The sequence below is a fragment of the Chelonoidis abingdonii genome, chromosome 1, assembly GCF_003597395.2.
Source record: "Chelonoidis abingdonii isolate Lonesome George chromosome 1, CheloAbing_2.0, whole genome shotgun sequence".
NCBI lineage: Eukaryota > Metazoa > Chordata > Testudines > Testudinidae > Chelonoidis > Chelonoidis abingdonii.
The window spans coordinates 258,379,794-258,403,445 of NC_133769.1; the positions used below are offsets into that span (position 1 = coordinate 258,379,794).

Consider the following 23,652-nt stretch of genomic DNA (forward strand, 5'->3'; position numbering starts at 1 on the left):
AAAAAGAATAAGGAAAAAGGGGAAAGGTTAAAGGAAAACACATCACCCTGCTCTGTGGCAGGGACCATCACAAACAGTGTCTCTGGACATCAGGGCACTTCACAGTCTGTCCCTCGTAGGTCCCAGGCCTCCTTCTCAGGCCCTGGCTGTGCTGCAGGGACGCTGCAGTTTGGACACTTGCTCTGGCGGTGGCCACACTCTCTCAGGCTCTGGGTGGCAGGATTCTTCTCCCCAGTGTCACCCCTGCTCTGTCAGGGTTACAATCCCCCTCCAAGTCTGGCCTGCAGAGCCTCTTGGCTGAGGCATCTCCCTGTGCTGGGCCCACTGCCCAGGGTCCCCCTCGCTCACCCCAGCTGCTCACTGCACCCAGCTCCAGACTGCTCCAGCCCCAGCTCCACACTGCCTCAGCACGGCTGCTGCTGCTGCTGCTCTGCCTTCAGCTCCCTGGGCTGCTTCTCTGGCCTCTCTGGCTCCAGTTGCTACAGCTCTGCTACCAGGGCAGGTCTGCTCTGCAGGCTGCTTCTGTGTCTTTCTCTCAGCTCTCACCTGCTTCCTGGGCTGCTTGTCTGGCCCCTCTGGCTCTGGTTGCTGCAACTCCCCTCCCAGGTTGCTGCAACTCCCCTCTGCTCTCTCTGGGCTGTGCTCTGGCTTTTTGGGCTGAAGCTTGGCTCCCAGCAGCTTAGCTTGGGCCCGTACTCTCACCTTAGCTCGACCCCACTCTGTCTGACCCAGGCAATTTCAGCTCACACGGAGGACGGGACCCACCCTGGCCTTCTGTCTCTTTGATTAGCCTGCCCGCCCTGTCAATCAGGCTAACCTGGAGCATTGGCCTCTTGCCATTGTTCCTGGGAACTGTCAGCCTCAGGGTCCTGATTTGCCATGGATCCCTCCCCTTTTAGGGCTGGGAGCTAGCAACCAAACACCCCCACTGAATGTTAGTAAGGGGATAACAGTCCCCTTACATGTATTTAGTATAAGTTTCTGGGAGTATCCACAATGTGCTAGGTACAGTATGAATCCACAAGACAGCAGGTCCCTGCCACTAAGGGCTCAAAGTCTAGAAAAGACAGAACAAAGAGAGAAAGAAGAACAAACAAATAGGGTGGTCAGGAAGTGATTGTCTGTTTCCTGAAAATGAGCCAAATTCTCTACTGGCATAAAGAAACAGATCAGTGGAACTATGCCAGCAGAGAACTTGACTCAATATGCTTTAACACATATAATTCCTGGATTGTGTAGTACTGTGATTCAGCAAACTGCAACCTCTAAGGCAGTGTCATTTACACTTTCAAAATGTAAGTTTTTCCATGAACTGATTAATATAACCAGTGCAGAAACTCTTGTGTTTCTCATTTTGATAGTGCATTCAATTTATTTAATTTTGTCCCCAGAGTTTATTTTTAATATGCCAAAGCCATTTTTATTGACTACATGCAACTGCATCATATAAGCTATCAGGTTACAAGTATAATGGCATGGTATTGCTGCAGCTATACTGCAGTAGTAGTATAGTGCAGGCATTTGCTATAGCCATGGGGGCGTGGGGAAGGTTTCTGTTGCTGTAGTAAATCCACCCTTTCAGGAGGTGGTATGTAGGTTGGCAGAAGAGTAAGTTCTAGTCAGCTTACCTATATCTCTCAGGGATATGAATTTTTCACACACCTGAGTGGCATAGCTAGGTCTACCTAAGGTTTTTTTGTTTGTTTGTTTGTTTTTAAGGTGTAGACCAAGCCTCAGCCTACGCATCTGACTTCCAAGCTCTGCCAGTGCCATCATGTCCAACATCACCTAGGCAAATATCCCTCCAGGCCTTCCTGTTGTTGTGTCTGCACAGTGTGAGTACAAAAATGCATGACTACATTGCAATTTCATTATCCTGGCATCACCACCACTATCATGACCAAACTGCCCTTCTTTGCTTATTGAAAGAGTACTATAGAATTGAACTGGGAAAAATCAGTAGGATTCTATAGAAATTATTCCACTAACCTATATAATTCAACAGAGAATTTTAAAAATACCCTATAGCATGGATATTATTCTTTACAATACATTTTGCAGGATGGTTAACATTTTCTGCAGAAAATCTTTAATTCGTTATTAAATTCTTGTGGGCAAGTTCTTCAGGGAAATTCCTCCTATGTTTCCCCAACCCCAAGGTGCTTCCACATCACTGTGGTTCACATGCTTGTTCAGGCCAGGACTCTTCTTGACTTTGTGTGAAAGAGGAAGGATATCCAGTGGTTAAAACACTAGGGTGTTCTCACTTGGGAAACCTGGATTCAGTTTCCTGCTCTGTAACAGATTTCTTGTGTGACCATGGCCTGTTAGAAGCCTAAATACCTTTGTGGATCTAGACCTTAGTCTCTCTGTGCCTCAGTTCTGTTCAGGTACAATGGGGATAATAGTACTTCCTTACCTCATAGGAGTATGTGTTGTTTGGGTAAATACATTTTAAAAATTCAGAGCATTCAGTTAATTTGATAATGAAGGCCATTAAGTACCATAGATAAATTGCAGAAGATTTACTATTCTGCAGCACAAGCAGTAACAATGGAACACTTAATAGTGGGGGTGCTGAAATCCAGCTCCCTTACCCCATCCACACCCCGACCCCAAGCTGGGGCTGGGAGCAGAGCTGTGTCTCCAGAAGGGGGAGACCCAGACATGGGTAAGGGGGCCAAGGCTGGGGTTGGCAGCCAGGACCCCAGGCACGGAGTTGGGAGCCTGCATGCAGGGTCAGGAGCGAAGCCCTAGGAACAGGGACAGCAGCCGGGACCCCGCATAGGGGGCCAGAAGTGGAGCCTGTGTGTGGGGCCAGGGAGCCCCATGTAAAACCTGGGTGTGCTGCAGCACTCCCGTGCATCCGTAGTTCCCAAGATTATGACCACAAGGATTCCAGAAGACAGACTGTACTTTTCCCTGATGACCTCCAAGTGTCACATGCCTTGCACTATAGCTCTTGTCCCATTCTTCTCTTCCCCCACCATCCCCTTTTTAAAGTAAGTTAAGTTTTATTTGTGCTCCCCTCTCTCTCCAGATAAAACCTACCAATATAGTTTCCAAAATTACAGCTGTTCTGATTAACCTATTGGGGAAAATGTGCATGAACTCAAACTTTGCCTATGGGTTTGCAATAAGATTCAAACTTAGGGTGTCAGAAAGGAACAATATTTTCCCCAGGTCTCACACTTGTTACTGAGATTCTTGTGATATTTGGTGATTTTCTTAAAGTGCCCTTGCTGGCTTCATGGTGTTATATGAGAATCTCAGCTTTCTTTCTTCTGAAGATTTCTGGCTCTTATGGTTGCAGAGTAAAGCTTGAAAACATGAAACCAGAAGGCAAATAAAAAGATCCAAAATGTTTTTGTTTTTTTAATCTCATGAATTCTAAGCCAGTTTCGCTTTTTTGGAAGGCCTGACTCATGATTTTTGAACTTTTGTGGTAGGCAGTACTAAAGTTACTCAGTTCAAACACTGGTCTTGCTTAAATTCAGGGCAATGCAAAAGCATGTGAACAAATTGATTTATCCTTTTTTCCCATCAATCTGAATTACATAATAGGTCAAATTCTGTTCATAGTTATACTGGTGTAAAGTCCAGAGCAGCTGCACTGGACTTTAATAGATTCCATGGCCAGAAGGGACCACTGTAATCATCTAGGCTGACCTCCAGAACAATACAGGGCATAAAAATATGGTTCCCTTGGATTACACCAGTGTAAATTAGAGCAGAATTTGACCCAAAGTATATAACAAGTCTTTCTGGAATTTAATTTTTTTTTTTAAGCATGATCACTTATTGTGATGCTACCCAGGGTTGTGAGGCTTCTCATCACTGTCAGCCCTTAGCATGAAGCAGTCTTGTCTGTGCCTGCTGCAACCAGCTCCCTGAAACCAACAGTTTCTGGAAGCACAATCTCTACCTTCCAGGCCCCTGCTGACCTTGCTGTCTTTGTACAGAAGAGACAGGCCCACATCAACCCCCAAATACTTGGAGTGTTCCCTGCATTGTCGAGTCCCTTTACCACTGAAGACTCACAGAATTATCTGGCCTGCTATTCCTAATGGAACAGTACATACCACCTTGTGAGATTCAACTTGGGACCAGCACTTCGCTTAACACCACTGCACTTAGCTATTTATAGTGAAAACAAGAATAAGCTTGTTATCAAAGAACAAAGATTAAAGCGGTAGGAATAAGATATGGGAAACAAATGGTTACATACAAACCAAAATCATAACATGTTTTCTAGAGACTAAACTAACCAGTTCCTCTCTTGTCTAAAGAAATTTCTCACCCAGAGTCCTCTGTAGCATTTTCAATCAAGCCTGGCTGAGATGCCTTTTTCATGAATCAAAAGTACTATCCTTTTATTCCCCCAAAAGAAGAGTGCCTGGGTGTCTCCTTTGGCCTCCTCATCCCAATATACTTAAGCAACCTTTGATATGCACCTCAAGACAAAGTTCTCTTTCCCCTGCTGTTTTTCTCTTCCTGTTAGTTCCTTTCTGAATTTCCTTCTTATAATTCCCGGTTTCCATTCAGTTCAGACTGAATTGTGGGACCCACTGTGAAGGAGACAATATTCAATTTACATGTAAATAGACCTCTTCCATCTGACAGAAAACCTATTTTCACTTTTATTGGTGCCTAATGCCTTGATGCAGACTTTAAGAACATGTTTTCAAGATATACATAACTCCTTACATAGTATCTATACACACATCTCAGCTGGCATTAAGAAGTTCTTGGGTTATGTGTACATTGCTTGCTTGTTTACTTTAAATGTTATTTTGTACTGGTATAGAAGTTTCAGTAGCAAAGAATTTAATTTAATCTTGGTTCCAGTGTTGTGGAGTGAATAACCATTCTGATCAATTATATTTCAGTAGCATTAAGTTAAACATTTTAGGGTGGTATCGGCTTTATATACATGAAATTAAGAAACAAAAGCAAACAATTATTAAATTAAAAAATTCTTAATTTGCTAAAGATACGTTGACATTTTATAAAATGGTATGATGAACCCATGTGGGATCACATAAAGGCCTTTTCTTTTTTAAGTTTGGCTTGCTCAGCATATACTGATGAAGTTTTTACTTTTTTAAATAAAGACAGACTAGTATATTCTGTCTGGTATCAAGGGAATTTGGGATTAATTAGATTACAGCTGTTAGATATTTCTTCAAACCATATCATCAACCAATCTAATAGGAATGAAATAATTCTGAACCAAACTTTGTGGTCTTGAACTTGGCTTACATACTTACTGTAACATACATAACAACAAACAATGGATCCATTATGGATTGGCACTCAGCTGGTAGATATGAACTCCTGTGAATGCGAGATGCTTGAGAATAAGCATTGCCTAACTGTTGGGAGTATTGCAATGTCCTGGCATGTGGGAGTAATGTTATTTGCTATTGGATGTGGAACAGACCTGTTCAAGTGTTTGTGATTATATTGCCCCTAAGTGGCTGTCACATAGAAGAAACAGCAAGTCCTAATACTGCTAATATCTAATCAGAGTCTTCTAGCTTTTGGGCAAGGATCCAAAGTCCATTGAAGTCAATGGTAGTTTTTCTTTTCACTTCAGTGGGCTTTGGACCAGATCCTATTAGGGGTTTGTTTGTTTCCTTGAAGCAATGGTCCCAACTTCCAAGTTATATGGCTGATGCCATATGAGTACAGTTTAGCTGAGTGACCATGGTGTCTATTATTTGTCTAAGCGGGTCTGAATGAATGCTTCCCTGACAGCTACCTGGGAGGAGAAGGACTGTGGGTGTGGTTGTGTAAATACAGTTTGCTCCTGCTGTTTGTTCCTGTTTTGCTTAGATTTGTTTAGATGTTCAGCAGATGGAGCAGTATTTTGCTCATTGTAATCAACTTGGCTGGTGTTGGGTCACAAATCATGTTAGTATTGAATGCAGGGGTAGTGAAATGCTGTTATCAGTGTTATGATTATTGTGGGAACGCAGGGAAGCAGGATTGTGTTTAACCTCTTCCAAATGGAGGCGGGTCACCCTTATCAGAGAGGACCTTGGTGAGCCAGGGGCTCAACTGCCAAAGCCCTGTGAAAGTAAGGGGGTGGGGATAGGAGTCCTGGTTAGGAGGCTGTGTACTGGCCCCCCTCCCCCTCCGATTGGCTTAACCTGTTCTTTTCTATTATTCAAAGAATATAGCTAAATCAGTTGCATTAGGAGTCTCTTTTGTTATTTTAATTGCTTAGTCAGAGCTGAAACCAGTTGTGGTTGGACTGTGTTTCTGTCCTGTCTGCTGAGATCTAAAATTGCTGAGAGCTGAAATCACTTGAGATGGGGCAGTGTTTCTGCCCAGTCTGCAAAAGAGCTGAAAATCACCGCGAGACTGATGTGCAGAGGTCACAGTAGAGAGACAGTCAGCTGGCGAATGAGTGACCAGCAGGGTGGCAGCGGAGAGGTGCAATGAGCAGCCAGCAGAGTGGCAGTGGAGAGCAGTGAGCAGATGGCTAGTGAATGGCCAGCAGAGCAAGTAAGGTGCCTCTTTACCATGCACCCAGAGTGGGAGGTGAACTCTGCAGATGTACCTCTGGACTCTGGGTCTGCACTGATCAAGGACAGCCACTGTGAGTGGGGTGCAGAGAAGGGTCAGGAACAGTGCCATAACAAGGGTGAGGTGAGTGAGGCATGTGGTGAGTGAGGCACTTGCCTTGGGCACGCAAAGCTGAGGGGTGCAGAAAAAGACTGGTTTTCTCGCCTCCCTCCCTAACCATGCTGGGCTTGTTCCCTCCCTGCGTGTGTCCCTGCGGGTGGCTGCCTGGAGAACTGCAGCCCCGGCACCTGCAGCCCCCCAGCAACCCCTTTCTGTGTGCACCGGGACTTGTTCTGCAGTGATTCCAGCCTCGGGCTCCAGGGCAGCCTCCCAGCCGCTGCCTGTGTCTCTGCCTGAGCCAGCCCAGCAGGGGAGGGGGAATGGGGAGAGCCACTACCCGGTACCCCCAGCACAGCCTGGCTTGTGCTGTGGGGCTTCTTCCTCTGGCTTAACCAGGTGGGGTTTAGTCCATTGTGGCCCAGACCAACCCCAATCCCGGAGAGCTGCAGGGCTGGCAGGGGACGAGCCGAGCCGCCAGGAAGGTTTTAGTAGGAGCCAGAGGCAGGCCCGATGCAGACTGTGGAGCTCCATGTCCTTTGGCACCATGGCTGCATTGAGCCGTGGCTGGGAACTAGGAGTGGGGCCCAGATGTAAGCAGCGCCTGAGCGAAACCCTTGCGCAGCAGCTCCCGGGCTGGGCCCGCAGTGCTCAGGGCCCGGGGCAGCAGGCGAGGTGCTCTGGGAGCAGCCGGGTTATTTCCTTCCCGGCCTAGCCAAGGATTGCAGCGCAGTGGCTGGGAGCTGAGCCAGCTCTGGGGGGCTTTGGGCTCCCGGGTCCCGGCAGGGTTTGGAGGGGAGGCTAGAATGGATGGGGGGGCAGCTTGGCTGCGTTCATCTAAGCAGCATGTCCCCAGCACTGGGCACGTTGGTGTCCCAGCAGGGTGCTACACCGGGACTGCTCCTGCTTCTGGGCGGCAGCGCCCCAGATCCCCCTGCCCCGCGTGGGCCGGATTGCAGGGAGGCGGGGAGCTCGAAGAGCGGACTGAGCTGGGTCTGGCATTTCTGCCTCTGTCTGCTGCCCCTGCCTGGCCCTTTCCACCCACCGGCTCAGGTGCCCTCTCCCTGGGCACGGGCTGGGGACTGAAGTGATTAGAGCCACTCCCTGGCTGGGCTTTGCCCTTGCGCGCTTGCACCACCCTGAGACAGTTGCTTAAACACCAACACATTTAAAAACATGTTTCTAGCAAAGGAGGGGAAAGCTGTCCAGTCCTAGGGAAGGAAAAAAACCCAGACATATGGGAGGAAAAAGCAACAGTGCCCACCTGCTCCAGCAGTGAACAGGCAATGGAGGCAGTGAAAAATGAAACTAAAAACAACTGTTTTCTATTTACAAATTTAAATAAACAGCCTTCCCCACAGTGTTTGTCTAAGTGCAGCAGCATTGCTGCTGTGTAGATCATGAAAAGGGTGGTGCATAGTTTAAAACTTCCCATTCTGGTAATTTCTTAAAGAACAGTCGTTCATAGTCTGAACACAAAAGCTCATGATTTAATTAGGAGCAGAAATAAAATCTCTAATTGCTGGTGTTTCAAATAATATTTTTTTCCTGAAGACTTCCTAGCTCAAAGGGATCTTATGATTAAAATAAGCAAACATTCTATTATCATTATTATTCTTGTTATTTACGTATTTTCCTTTTTTTTTTACAAAGTAACTACTATGAAATTATATGGAGCGGGAGGGTGCAATTTTATATTCTTGCCTCGGGCGCAAAAATAGCTAGTTACGGCTCTGATCAGGAGTGTAAAACTGACTTTTGGGTTGCTGGACTTAAGAACCTGATGGGGGAAAAGGCACGGCCCAACCTACTTGGGAAGTGAGTCTTTTACTCATGGTTTATGTTTATGAACCCTGTTTACAGTATTTTCCCAAATGAATTCCGAGTTACTTCCCTCCTTTTATTAAAAGTTTCTGTTCTACACTCGGACTCAGTGCTTGCAAGTAGGGAAGTATTGCCTCTCTGAGACGCCTAGGAGTGGTGTATAATTTTCCCACGTTATGAGGGGGCTCGAGCCGGTTCTGTGTTGTATCAATGGAAAGGAACCCTTAAATATTAAACCTGGCCCTGGTTGCTGCTGGCTCCATCTGGCGGAAGGGTTATATTTGTACCACAGTTTTGTTACAATAAGGATAAGTATTTACAACTGAGTATTTATACAGTTAAGAAACTGAAGTTCTCATCTCATCAATGCTCTAAACATGGTTCAGCTGGGCTTATTCCAAATGAGAAAGGAAAATGTCTCTCTGACCTGTAAAATATTACTAGGCGAATGCTCTGAAAAAAGTAGCCAGCCTCCAGGACTGACAGTTCATATGAGTCATTAAGACATGTTTGCAACTTTTATTTCCAACAAAACAAAAGCCAATACTTCTTAATACACTCTGTTATTTGGCTTCAGATTTTATATCCTTCAAGAGGAGTGAAGTTTCACTTGACTGGCTTTATATCCTTAACTCTTTTGTGGATTCAATAGGTGTTTTCCATGAAGTATCACAGGGGTCGGCAACCTTTCAGCAGTGGTGTGCCAAGTCTTAATTTATTCACTCTAATTTAAGGTTTTGCGTGCCAGTAATATATTTTAAGAAGGTCTCTTTCTATAAGTCTATAATATATAACTAAACTGTTTTGTATGTAAAGTAAATAAGGTTTTAAAATATTTAAGAAACTTAATTTAAAATTAAATTAAAATGCAGAGCTCCCAGACCGCTGGCCAGGACCCAGGCAGTGTGAGTGCCACTGAAAATCAGCTCGTGTGCCGCCTTTGGCATGCGTGCCATAGGTTGCCTATCCCTGAAGTATCACATAAAAAGGTCGGAGGATGCATCCTCTAGACCAAGAATTCCCATCTTATAGGCTGTGGAGTAGTGGTGGCCTGGAGAGCACTTCCTGGTGGTACACAGAGAGCTGGCTCCAGTGCTTAATTTGTAATGAAAGAAGTGCTGGGGATCAAGCAATTTTTTTACTTTCATAACTGATGCCGCAAGCCCAGAGGTGCTGGGGCTATGAACTCCCAAGCTTAGAGGTGCTGGGCTCAGCACCGGCAAGTCCCGGCACAAATTAAGCACTGGTTGGCTGATCACAGGATGTTGTTTCTCCTCTTTGTTTCCAGCTTCTAAATTCCAGGAAAAGAAACTAATGAAATACTTAATGTATTATTAATATTACTTCTCCATGTATGCAATTGCTGTAGCTGCCACAAAGCTGACAGGAGATCATGAACAAGGAGGGAGGTGGTCCACCCAGCCATCTCAAGGGGGGGTCCAGCCTCTGAACACATTTTAAAAAAAACAACACTGCTCTAAATTATTTGCTGTCATCCAAGTCAACCTTCATTGGTGAATCTCCGATGGATACTAATGTGAGAATTAAAATATAGTTATTTTTTAACAAGCTGGTTTTAAACAGCTGGATTAATTACCTGTGATAAAGTCAATTCATTGCCCCAGCTTTGCTCCCACTTCATTTGTGTTCTTGAAACACTATGCAGAGTTATAGTTTGCTGGCAACGATAAAGAAATTTATATATGTTAATAAAGACATGTGCCTAATACCTACACTTACAGTAACTTCTTTAAAATGATAGTATCTATATAAGCTCCTGCTATTGCCTCTCCCATGCACCCCTTCTCATGTTTAGTTCTAGAAATTGCTTGAACTGTGTTCATAGGGAACTGGTTGTAATTACACCATTTCTAAAACAGTGTCTCTCTCTCGGTGATCTTTTTCCTCTCCATTTTGGACATCCCCTTTTTCTTCCTCCTCTGTCTTGCATTTCACATCTTCAGCATTCTGGTGCTTATCTCTTTTTTCTATTTCTTGTTTTGATGCGTTCTTGTTTAGTTTTTGTTCCTGAAAGAGAAGTGAAAAATCATTACAAAAATATCTAATATAAAGAACGTTTCACTGTCTTGAGTTTTGCAGTTATTCTAAAAGTGGTCCCTCAGCCATGCACTGCTCACAAGAAAATGTGTGTAATAGAGCATTGAGTGGGGTGAGGGCTGAAATACTTCTCTGGAGAAAGGGAAGGGAACTCATCCTTTTACCCCTTAGAATTGTTTTGGCTGTCAGGAAGAGAGCAAGTTCCATTAAGGTACGCCAGTAGCTAGGTTGATTGAGAGAGTTTAGCAATGAGGGAATTTGCTGGAATCAGTGAAGATGACCCTGATATAGAAGGGGAGGAAAATTCTGTCTCCTCTTGGTGGCATTGGTATGCTCCGCCAGAAAGAATTGAGCAGTCAGAGAGGTGGGAGGAGGAGCTGACCAAAACAAGTGTAACTTTTCATTTATTAAAGAAGGAGCTGTACTCTGAAAAATCAGGTTATAGGTATTTCAAATTCCATACCCAAAATTAGTGGATACTTTTTATCTTAATCTCTGTACCTTCATTCCTCATCTGCAAATTGGGGATAATAATACTCAGTCACTTAATGAGAATGTTACTAAGATAAATTAACATTTGTGAAACACTCCATGTCACTACTGTAGTGATGAGTGCCATAGAAAATCCTAAGTGAAAAATTAATAACACTGGCTTTAAATCAGAGTTTGAATAGTGTGCAGTAAATAAGGCCTGGGGCCACATACTGAACAATGAAGATAAAACTCAGTGCTGAATTGTTGCTCATTTAGTAAGCACCATCCATGTGCACTGAATGAGGAAGTGGTCCTGTGTAAAAAATGTGATCATATAATTAAGACTATCATAATGCACATGCACAAAAGGGATGAATTAAGGTTGTAGAGGCAACCTTAATTCTGGCTTTCCTAACTTTTGAGGGCTTGACTATCTTAGCAACCCCTTATTAATATGCTTTTATCATATTGTTTTGTGTGTACAGAGACTCCCCGACTTACACAAGTGTTGCATTGCATTCTGGAATGCCTTGCGTAAGTTGAATTTTGCGTAAGTTGAGAAAGTATACCTGACAATTACGCTCACCAAAAAAAAAAAAAAAGGCGTACAGAACTTTTGCCGTAACTGCAGATTTGCACAAGTTGGGTTTGCATAACCTGGGGAGCATCTGTAATATATATTTACAGTAGTTCAGGTTGGTTAACTCTTTCCATTGCAAGTCCTTCTTTTAATTGATTTTTACTTTAACAGACTTGAAAAGGTTTTGGGATGAAACTTTTCATGTTTGCTTTTTGCCTCAGGCTCAATATTTCTTGAAAGTTTCAGCAAAAATAGTACAGCTGATTACAAGAATAGGTCTTGGAGAAAAAGGTTTTTTTCCCGTCAACCAATTTTCCCTTTTTTCTTTTTCCCCCTTCAACCAATTTTTCCTCCTCTTTCTTTCAAGAATTTTAGTATTGAATAGGTGTGCAGCTGAGACTTGAAACTTGGCAGAAGGATGGTCCTGGAGCCAGAGATGTGCCTTTTGCTGTTCCAGGAAAATCCATCCAGATTCGGTTGACTTATTAACCCCTAAAAAGTCTCCTTTTATACATGCTCAGTAGTTATAAGCCAAGCCTCAATGATGTTGAATGCAGAGACATAACTCTCTAGTACCTCGTGCTGCTGATTTACAGCTGTGCATTTTATCAAAGAAAATAAGATGCTGGCTACTTTGAACAGCAGATATTCGGTGGAAGTCAACCATGATATATTTCTGTAACCTCAAAATCTTTCACTATTTAGTCCTTATTAAAATTTTGTTGTAGCATTTGGGTATCTCTGTAGTGGGTCTATTAAATTGCTGACTTTTTTCTACCTCAGAGGGTATTGCCTTTCAGTGCTGGACAAAGTGATTCTTAAATGCTGTAATTTCTATAGTCACTTCATGAAGTTTGAAGAGTCCTTTGGGATCCATTTTGATGAATGGTGCTGTATAAATGTAAGATCATTTATTCTGTAGCTGCCTGCCAGTTGTAATGATGTGCTCTCTAGAACAAATATGCAGCAAAACACACAAAATGAACAGGTTAAATCTGTAATAGTTAAGAAAAAAACCCAGAAATCCAGGTTACCTTTCGATTCTGCAATTTATACCACCCACGAGGATATCTTGCAATGCTGTCCATGTATTTTTCCACCCTTTGCCAGTCTTCATGCCACCTTTGAACTTGATACTGAGGCTCACACTTTGTTATCCTATCCAGAATGGCCCGGTTCTCTTGGCTCACTCTCAGTAGTTCCTTCTCTCGCTTTTCCATGTTTAAACTAGAGGGGGAAACACATACAAAGGAAAATCAAGCTTCTGCCCAGTTATGAATGTGCTCCAAGAATTTGTGGGTCAAAGCTGGACCCTGAGAGAGAAATTCTCCGAAGCTGTTATACTTCTCCTAGGAGGAGTTTCTTCTCCTTATTAACAAGCCCTCGCAACTCAGCCCTTTGTCCTTCTGAAGGAGATAAGTTTTGTTTGAAAAAGTTTTACACTCTGCCTCTCAGATGAGACCTTCAAAATTGAGATTCTGTCTGCTCTCTGTATATACCAAAGATTCCTTGGCACTTTTTATAAGGTCCCAGCCTTAAACTTATATCTTGTCCTAAAACCAATCCTTCGGCCCCAAGTTATTTTTGTTGCTATGTTGAGGAAGATAGCATGCATGGCTGCTGAGGTGTTAATAAACAATCATTTTAGGCATCTGATGTTAGTCCTCTGTTTCCAGTTATTGAAGGAAAATGTCTCACCCAAATTTTAGATATAAACCAGATCAATTGGTTGTAGGAGAAGGTGCAGAGAAGTGTCTGGTCAAAAGTTCTTCACAAATATTTCATGACTGGTTAGTGCCAGAGTTAAATGATACTTGGTTCTGTTCAATATCTTCATCAATGATTTAGATAATGGCATAGAGAGTACACTTATAAAGTTTGCAGAAAATACCAAACTGGAAGGGATTGCAAGTGCTTTGGAGGATAGGATTAAAATTCAAAATGATCTGGGCAAACTCGAGAAATGGTTTAAAGTAAATAGGATGAAATTCAATAAGGACAAATGCAGAGTTCTCCATTTAGGAAGGAACAATGAGTTGCACACATTAAAAAATGGGAAATGACTGCCTAGGAAGGAGTACTGCGGAAAGGGATCTGGGGGACATAGTGGACCACAAGCTAAATATGAGTAAACAGTGTAACGCTGTTGCAAAAAAAGCGAACATCATTCAGGGATGTATTAGCAGGAGTGTTGTAAGCAAGACATGAGAAATAATTCTTCTACTCTGCTGTGTGGTGATTAGGCCTCAACTGGAGTATTGTGTCCAGTTCTGGGCTCCACATTTCAGGAAGGATGTGGACAAATTGGAGAGAGTCCAGAGAAGAGCGACAAAAATTATTAAAGGTCTAGAAAACATGACCTGTGAGGGAAGATTAAAAACATTGGGTTTGTTTAGTCCGGAAAAGAAAAGACTGAGAGAGGACATAAGTTTTCTAATACGTAAAAGGTTGTTACAAGGAGGAGGAAGAAAAATTGTTTTTCTTAACCTCTGAGGATAGGACAAGAAGCAATGGGCTTAAATTGCAGCAAGGGAGATTAGGTTGGACATTAGAAAAAACTTCCTAACTGTCAGGGCAGTTAAGCACTGGAATAAATTGCCTAGAGAGGTTGTGGAATATCCATCATTGGAGATCTTTAAGAGCAGATGAGACAAACACCTGTCAGGAAAGGTCTAGGATCAGGATCGGCAACCTTTGGCATGTGGCTTGCCAGGGTAAGCACCCTGGCGGGCCAGGCCAGTTTGTTTACCTGCCGTGCCTGCAGGTTTGGCCAGTCGCGTCTCCCACTGGCTATGGTTTGGCACTCCAGGCCAGTGGGGGTGGCAGGAAGCGGCAGCTAGCACATCCAGCGGCCCACACCCCTTCTCTCCACCCCCATTGGCCTGGAGCAGCAAACTGTGGCCAGTGGGAGCTGCAATTGGCCGAACCTGCGGATGCAGCAGGTAAACGGCCTGGCCCGCTAGGGTGCTTACCCTGGTGGGCTGCGTGCCAAAGGTTGCTGATCTCTGGTCTAGATAATTAGTCTTGCTATGAGTGCAGGGGACTGGACTAGATGACCTCTCGAAGTCCCCTCCAGTTCTATGATTCTATGATGTCAAGGGAGCTACAACGACATGTATGCTACTCAGCAACAATATAGGTTAATCTTCAGTAAATGCTATTGTGTGTGTAATATAATGCTCATGAGGATATGTACATCCATTAGTTCAGGTTCAACGGTATTTCAAATTATTCCTCACATATTTTTAATTTCTCATGGGACCATGCTGAAGTTTGGAAACTCCCTGTTATATAGCAGTTGCTGTTCTGGACTCCACCTGAATTACCTGAACTACTGAACTGCACCCTTCTGTCTAGAGACAAGTTGGAGCCTGATGAGCTATCATTCCCTCATCAATCAGTCTGTCTGTAAATGAATCATGAGGGTTAACAAATGACACTTGACTTGCACAAAACATTCCCATGGCAGATTCCGGTGTCCTTGCTTCACTTCTGAATTCTCTTCTTACTAGAGATCATGCATTGTTCTGCTATACTCTGAGTATGAATTTCTCTTGGAATTAAAATGGTACAAACAGTTACTCTCCTGTGAGAATTATCTGAGAGTGCTTACTCATTCTCCCTTGAGCAATGATTAAAGTCCTGATTTACTTACTCAATACGGTTACTGTACACTGTTCACTTTGTTGTTCTTATTTCATTTCCATGCTTTGGACCTACGTCTGTGGGAATGACTGGCAAAGCAAGTGGCAGTAAACTCAGTCAGCAACAACAGATTAGTTGGGACATGATAATATGTTTGTTTCATTTATTTCCTCTAAACTAGGTCAACAATCATTGTCTCTATCCCTCAGTTATTAAACTGAAGAAATTAATCCAAAAGCTGGTATCTGTTTTTCTACAAAGACTAGAAGGATGAACCCCCGTAGCTGGAATCCCCATGACAGGGCAGGAGAATGAATCTCTAAAATATTAGCACTCCTGAGGCCTCCTTTAAATACATGTCTTTGCTATGCAAAATATCTATTGCTATGTCTATCACTGTCATAGTAACTTGATAACCCTATACAAGTTTTACTGCTGATGTTACCTTTTGGCCTGATAGTAATTTTTGTTATCAATTCGCCCTTTCGTCCTCATGATGCAGGACATCTTCTCCAGCAGCAAATGATTGTCTCTTTCAATGACCGAAAGCCGTTCCTTCTCAAGCTTCATGCGCAAAAGAGGCAGAGAAATATTTGTTATGGTCCAATCAAAACAGCAGCAGAGTGCTGTGGATATTTTAACAAGAGGCTACAACTCTGGTTCCACACACAGACTGAGACAAAAACTGGCAAGGTAAAAATTCACCCCCAGTGCAGAGGTCTTGCAGAAGAACCTCTTCACCACATAAGATCCACATAAGTTGGTGCGGTGGGGGGCCCTCAGCAGTAAGCACCACTTTCCCCTGACTTCAGTGGGCTTTGGATCAGGTTCAGGAATAGGCCATCTCTGTCCTTGGTGGGGTTACAATCTGATTTAAGGTGGGAAGCAACAAGTGGGTTTAATAGGCAAATAGAAGGAGCTCAGCAGGAGGATGAGGGTAACAGTGATAAAAACATAGCTGCATAGACTAGTTATGTGCACACTTAGCTAGTTTTAAGTCATCTTTTAAAATTAGTTTTAAGATCTAAATGTGGAGTATATTAATGATATTCGTAAACCCAGTACAACATAGAGATTCATTTGTGTAATGTGAAAAGGTACCATGGTGATGGGAGCAATGTAAGAACCTAAAGAGAAGAACGAGGTGGGATGGAAAGACATTATACCTAGCCCAGAGTTAGCCAGATCTGTGAGAAATGTTTGTGAACAGCTGCCCTTTTGGTGAAATCTAATCCATTCCAAAAGCCCCATCTCTCCCTAAGAAGTGCTCCTCAGAAGTTTGTTTCTGTGTCCCAAGGATGCCATGTCTAGCAGGGGTGGTTTGAAAGGAACCAGAGAAGCAGGGACTCTGTAAGAGGCAGAGCAATCATTCTACCATTACTTTCAGAACTTAACTTAAACAACTTGCTCCCAAGTGCCTCTCCTTCCCCAGGGTCACTGAAAAATGTATTTTGTGGCTACTGCTTCACCACCACCACCACCACCACCCCTGCCTCTTTTGCTATTTGTTTCTTTGAAGGCTTGCGTGGCCTAAATAAGATAAATACGAACTATTACCACATGCTGCTTTGATAACAGCTAATGTTCCTGTAGCGAATTACGGGGAGGGGGGCTCTTAGTGCATCTTTTTTGTTTGCTTGGCTTTATAAGTGAAACAGGTCAGATGTAGCTCAAATTGTATTATGGAGATACCTAAAAATGGTGCTGTTAAGTAATCCCATCAGGCTCTAAAAACCCAGAGGGCTAGTGACTACAAAGGAGAAGAGAACCTGGTTACAGGAAGATAAACTTATTTGCAACATTAGAGACAGTCTCTATATTTACATAGCGCCTCTAAAGGTATCATGTTACAGCTGGCAGGGGAACTTAGTGCCATCCAAGTCAAGGTGCCAGTAGCATATAAGGACATACCCAAGATTGGCAGCTTCAGATTTGACTCTTTTTTTAAAATATGCATCGGCAAACTCCATATATTTCTTTTCCAAAGGAAATTCTTCATTGCTCTTTTACAGTAAGGAAAGGGGGAGGAGGAAGTGGCAACAATGAGCACAGATGTCAAATCCTACAATAGTATATAAACGTGTATTCATAGGGGAGAAATTAATTGTTTTGATAGCAAAATAGTTTCAAGCTCTCTGGGGGTTGCTGTAAAGTAGGATGAGATGATAAACATTTTCAAGAGGCCAAATCCTGAAGTCCTTATTTAGGCAACACTCCCTTTGCCTGAGGGAGACTGTAGGTAGGTTTGTTTGGTTGTTTTTTTTAAAAGTGAACAGAGACAATTATTCTAGGAGAATGGAGTTCATTTTTCCATTGTCATTTTCTTTAATTTATAAAGATTTTGAATGAAAATTACCAATCAAAACTATCCTTTGTTACATTTCTTATATTTTGAGTATGCCAACATGTCATAAGATTCATAAGATAACCTGAACATTATCACAGGGCAGTTATTGTTTCAGTCACTGTAGGCTTTTTTGTTGTTTTCTTTCTTTCTTTTTTTTTTTCTTTTTGATATGCAGGAATAGATTTTAGACAGGATCCTTGTGTTCTGGACCTGACAATTAGAGGGAATTTGATGCATCAAGTCAGAGTTTATTTGATGTCGGACTGGGAGGGCAATATCCACTGGCCCAGTTAGGCAGAGCATGGTATAGGAGCGGAGCTAAAAGTTACACCATTTAATATTATACCCCTGTTGATCTGCCTGTCATACTTTCTTGGAGGTGGGGTGGGGGGAACACTAGGGTGGGCATTGATATATGCATTCCTGTTCAATGCTAATCTACTTAATTAAGTGATATAACCAGAAAGATACCTTTAGCTTCTTTAACTTCAAGTGAAGATGGCCATATGTTAGAGGAGTAGTGGTGTCCACTACAGGTTTGGCTGTCTGAATCTGCAGCAGAAAAAAATAATTATCCATTTTTGTTGAAAATCAAATCCTTACAAACTGTTATGAGAAATGTTTAAATTGTTTGCCCACTGTATTGTTAGCACTAATGTCATAGCTGACACATTCATAATGTCAGCAATTCCAAGCCTGCCCAGCAAGAATGCAAGTAGGGTGGTACCTTCCAGTACGGAATACCTGCAAGAGATTTTTAGCTGGTACGGGGTACTGGAAAGACGTGGGGCTAGCCTCCTTTGGGGGGAGGCCTGTCCTCTGCTCCTTAAAGGAGCAGAATGCAGCTATGGAGTACATTCATTCTTTACATGGCTTTAACAGCACAATACATATGCTAACAAACTTAAACAAAGGCTTTGTTTAAGTTTGTTAGCATTGGTCAGGAGTCCTGAAGAGGAGAGGGATATGGGGGGATGAAAGGTGTTTAAACAGTGTTTTTGATTCTGTTTCTTCCCATTGGTCTGAATTATCCATGACATCCATACTGCATCACATCAAGTCCAAATCATTAGAGGAATGCCTCTGCCTGCACTGACCAGAGGATGTTTGGATTCTGATGTCAGCCCAGTTCTGCAGCCTGATGGGAATCAGGTGTTGTTCCAGTGTACACAGAATTCTTCTTTGCAGCCAAATTAACATGCATTTTGTTAACTGGAACTATAGCAGCAAAACAAAGAAAACAAATGCCTCATTTTCCAGCTTTGTGTGTGAGAGAACTATAAGTGAAGACTATAATGCCGGACACTGACAGCTTTAAACGAGCTGCCTCAGGCATCTGCCAAGAACTTTGCTGAAAATATGTTCGTCATCTTAGCAATGGAGCTAAGACTTATCACACGTTTGCCCACCTTTATTTGAATGAAGCTCCTTCTGATCTGACAGCTCAGGCATTGTCAGTTTCATCCAGAACAGTTTACAAACTTGGAACCTAATCCCGTAAACCCTTAATCATTTGATCAATCCCATTGAAGACAATGGGACTATTTGCATGACTATGGACCACTTTTGTGGGCTGGTAAAAGTTTCAGGAGTCTGTTCCTATAAATGAAATTAAAACCTCCATTGAAATGCAGTGTTTGGGTACAATACCATAAAGCAGTTTAGGATACAGTTCTACTTAAAATTTGTCTTTTAATAAGTCATACATATGTTGAAATGGCTCCTCACTCAACTCCCATATTCCATATAAACTAAACAGACTGACTACTACATATTTGGGGAGGGGGAGTGAGTAGTTAAGCATGTTGATGTTTGTATATACAAGGGGGAATATGAGAGGAGACAGGGAGAGCATGGGAGCCCTGGGCTGGGAGCAGGGTGGGGAGGAGTCACATGGGGAGGTCACATACCCCTCGCCCCCGTTGTGTCCCTCCCATGTGTGCAGTATCGGCAAGAAATGATTTCTACTTGCACCACTGCTGCCGTGGGAGGTAGTGGGAAATGAAGATAATAGGGACAATTGTTTTCCATCTCCAATAAAACTCAAAGCATTCCTCCCTGAGAAAAGATAGAATACATAGGGGTGTCAGGACTGCTTATGCCTGCTTAACCCAGGAGTGCTGAAGTCTAGTCTGGCTCCAGGCACAGGTTCCCTAACATATGTCCCTAGAGCAATAGATACTTTGGGCTGTTGCAGGGATGCAGAATCACTGGAATGTAAGAATGACCTAGCTACTCCCTCCCCTGCCCCCAGTGTATCCTGGAAATGTCCCTGACTCAGGGTCTCCTGAGGAGGTGTGGATCCGGGTGTGGGGAACCGTGCAACTCCTGTGGGAGGGCTTCTTGTGTTCAGGATATTTTCCATGACGTCACTTTCTAGCAATGCCTTCATATGTATCCTCGGATGCAAAACTACTGATATAATCATCAAATAGAGTTTGTATTGCACCAGATTCAGTGGCACAGTTAAAATCTCCTTCCCCCAACACGTCACATGAATATTCAGGTCAGGTCTGACAGGAAGATCACTGAAGATGATAGGCCATATGACTAGTCTTGGGTCAAGGAGTCTCTGGAGGTAAAAATGAGGGAGGAGGGAAAGAGAGAGAGAGAGAGAGAGAGAGAGAGTGGAAGAGACCACTCTGTGAGACTCAGAGGGAGAATAGATTAATAAAATGCATGATTTTGATGCTTTAGTTAATAGTATGAGATAAACACTGCCCAGCTTATTAATACATCATATATAATATAACAATAGAGTATGTGTGTGTGTGTGTGTAATATGAATAATTATTTGAACTATGCCCTCTCTGATGGACTCTGCCTTTCAAGAGTTGCTTACCCATGTAATGTGTAAATAAGTGTAGAACATTTACACACTAAGCAAAAGGGGTTGTCAAGTAAATGCAATTTATATGGTAACAGCATAGAAAACTACATTCCACAAAGCGTTGCCTGGAGTCCACATGTAGCCTTCCAAAGCTCCTAACGTAGCCTGGCACAGCACAGAGCTTTATGAGTCAAGGACCAAGCCTGAATCCCTGATGATTTCAGAATTGATGAAAACTTCTATAAACTATCAGGTCAATCTCAAGACTATATAACAAGGCAATAGTCATTCATTAGATTTATTGCAGTGATGTTTGGAGCTGCAGTACTTGAGCTGAAATTACACAGTATCTATTTACTCAAGTTGCCTAAGTGCTGGTAATATGTTTGGCTTCCTTTTGTTCCAGTTTCTAATAGAAGGCCTGATCCTGCAAGATGCTGAGTGCCCTCAACTGTCACTGATTTCCTTGGGAGTGAAGGGTGCTTAGCATAACAGGATTGGATTTCAATTAACAGGCAGTTTATTATTGGCTAGCAGGGCAAAATTTTTTGTCAAAACAATTTTTCATCAAAAATGCCATTTCAACTAAACCATTTTTTGTGAGTGAAATATCATCATTTTAATATCATCCTGTTTTGATGGGTTTTGGAATAGAAAGTTTTTTGATTTTTTCATTTTGAATTGACTTTTTGTTTCAACATTTCTGTTATTTTACATAAAAAATTAAATTGAAAAATGGTCAAAATGGAAATGAAACATTTTCGGTTTATCAAAATAAAATGTTTTGATTGATCCAAAATGACTATTTTTAAAATTTAATTTTGCAAAAAATTTAGAAATTTGGCTTTCCGTCATGATTTGGGACTTTTTTTTTACATCCCAAAATTTTTCATGGGACAGAAAATCCATTTCCCGACAAGCTCTAGTTTTAAGGTTTGAATTCCTTGAGATGAATATGAAGTGTCCTACTTTCTAAGAGGTAGCTGTATGTCCACAATGGATGTGGATTATGTCAGCCCTCCAGCATCAGACCACTCGTAAATAGCCCTAGTCATATTCAATGGCATGGCATGCTGGAGGTTAATTTAAACAGAAAGGAACTTTTTAGAACAAACTTCTGATCTTGTCATCTTGGTTAGAGACAAAATGCTGGATTTGATATTCTATTTCATCTTTAAATTCTCCCCGCTCATCAGTCAAACCAGTGGAACAAAACGTGGAAAGAAGAGTGTATTTTATATGGTAATAGCATATGAAACTGACAATATTTGTAAACAATGAAGAAATATTTCCTTACAGTAAGGTCGATTACACTGTGATATCTTCTTAAGGAAGCAATGAAGTTGAATCCTTGTCACAGGAGTTTTTCAGACTTAGATTATACAAAGCACCGAGGAAAGACCTGAAGGGAACAATCCTACATTGCCACTGAGATGGACTGTATGATTGACCAGATCTTTTCCATCTTTAAATTAGCAACCTGCATTAAATGCACGCTATTATTAAAAAAACTTCTCTTTATATGTAAAAGCAGCAGAGAATCCTGTGGCACCTTATAGACTAACCGACGTTTTGGAGCGTGAGCTTTCGTGGGTGAATACCCACTTCGTCACAAGTGGGTATTCACCCACGAAAGCTCATGCTCCAAAACGTTGGTTAGTCTATAAGGTGCCACAGGATTCTCTGCTGCTTGGGTATTCACCCACGAAAGCTCACGCTCCAAAACGTCGGTTAGTCTATAAGGTGCCACAGGATTCTCTGCTGCTTTTACAGATCCAGACTAACACGGCTACCAGACTAACACAGCTGCTGCTTTTACAGATCCAGACTAACACGGCTACCCCTCTGATGCTTCTCTTTATATGGTAGGTCAACCCTGATATCTAAGGAATATTTTCATCCTAATGTTAAAGAATACATAAGCATTTGCATTAACAAATTTGACTTGCCTATTTACTCACTGAAATAAATTTACTCACTGTACTACAGGGTTGTACCTACCCTTTTCTTGTGCTCTTCATAGTTTGCTTTGTCCCATTTTTGCTGAAGATATTTGTTGCCACATGGTAAAATTGACTGGTAGGCTCTATGCATCTTAAACAACATAAAACATCTCTATAACTGAGGTTCGTCGAAAGAATGAGTGATATCACTCTGAACCTTTTTAAGCAAAGCCCTGGAGACTGGGTATGTTTGCAGCAGGTCATGTGGTGGTTGTCATGGTATCACTGCTAAGAAAAAATTGAATAGCCAGTGATCGCATTTTAAACAATATGTTTAGAGCACAATAAACAAGAACTGAACATCTTAGCAAAGGATTCCAAAGGGTATCATCTCAATATATTAAATAGCTTAGCAATTATACTTCACTGGTCACGCTTAGCTCTGCAGTGGTTAAGGAAAGACAGTGTCTCAGTATGATATTATTAATACTTTATGTAGCACCAGAGATGTAGAAGAGTCTATATAGCAGACAGCATTTGTCAAGCTCACAGTTTAAAGGCATGCGTCACCACAATACAAAGCAAACATATAGTGTGTGGTGTAGTCTTTAGAGCTGCATTAGCGTGTTTAAAATATACATCAATACTAACATGCTTTGATTTGATAATAGCCCAATAACCTTGGTTTGTCGTAATATCATCTGATCACTGGTGAACTGGAGGAAGCTCGCAGGAGTTTGCACAAGCCACTTGTTAATAGATCTGTGTCTTGTTTAACTTGGCCATTTACCATCTAACTTGGCTTTTATATTTTGATTAATTTTATTTTAGATCAGAAGTGGAGGGGGCTCTCTTTTAGAAAAAGCTATATGAAATGATGCCTCGACAAATGGAACCTTTGATGCCTCTAAAAATAGAACCTTTGCACATACTAATTTTGATCTGTGAAGCAGACATTTTCCACTCTCTCACAAACAGTTAAGGGAATAGAGAAGTATGATTTTGGCCACTGGAGAGCTCCAATCATTTTTTATTAATATAACAAATATCTGGAGAATGTCTGTCCGTAAAATTAATAAAGAATACAAAAGCTATAAAATTCAAATAAAGCCTTTCACTTAGTTCATGCTAAGGCCTACATGTATGCACTAATGCACGAAAATCAGACATTACAATATTGTGCTTTTTTCTTGAACAATCAGCATTCCTTAAGTATTTTTAGTGAGGCCCTGATTTGCTCTGTGGAATTGTGGCCTTAATGTGTTTTGCATAATAAGGCATCTTAAGTGCTGGGAATGTAATAATCTATTAGGGCCTGATT

At 42.1% G+C, this 23,652-nt stretch overlaps 2 protein-coding genes across 2 annotated transcripts in view; one reads left to right on the forward strand and one right to left on the reverse strand.

Moving 5' to 3' along the window:
- Positions 1 to 23,652, forward strand: part of RASA3 (RAS p21 protein activator 3) — a 282,307-nt gene that overhangs the window by 25,881 nt on the left and 232,774 nt on the right. The window contains exon 2 of the mRNA XM_075061447.1: positions 1,720 to 1,835. The gene's annotated coding sequence lies outside the window, so the exon portion shown is untranslated. The remainder of the gene's footprint in view (positions 1 to 1,719; positions 1,836 to 23,652) is intronic.
- On the reverse strand, positions 8,245 to 22,585 carry CFAP97D2 (CFAP97 domain containing 2). The gene is made up of 5 exons (XM_032777820.2): positions 22,390 to 22,585; positions 18,030 to 18,110; positions 15,657 to 15,775; positions 12,601 to 12,793; positions 8,245 to 10,482 (listed from the first exon to the last, which is right to left on the reverse strand). Exons 1-5 carry the CDS (start codon positions 22,492 to 22,494, stop codon positions 10,315 to 10,317), a joined length of 666 nt encoding a protein of 221 aa, XP_032633711.1. The 5' UTR covers positions 22,495 to 22,585; the 3' UTR covers positions 8,245 to 10,314.

Bases quoted from the DNA above. Each gene is read 5' to 3' on its own strand.
- CFAP97D2 (XM_032777820.2), bottom strand. From the start codon at position 22,494: ATGTTGTTTAAGATGCATAGAGCCTACCAGTCAATTTTACCATGTGGC. The intron at 15,776-18,029 runs GTATCTTTCTGG...TTGCGCATGAAG, and splicing joins TGAAGTTAAAGAAGCTAAAG to CTTGAGAAGGAACGGCTTTC. The intron at 12,794-15,656 runs GTAACATCAGCA...TTCCCCCTCTAG, and splicing joins AATTACTATCAGGCCAAAAG to TTTAAACATGGAAAAGCGAG.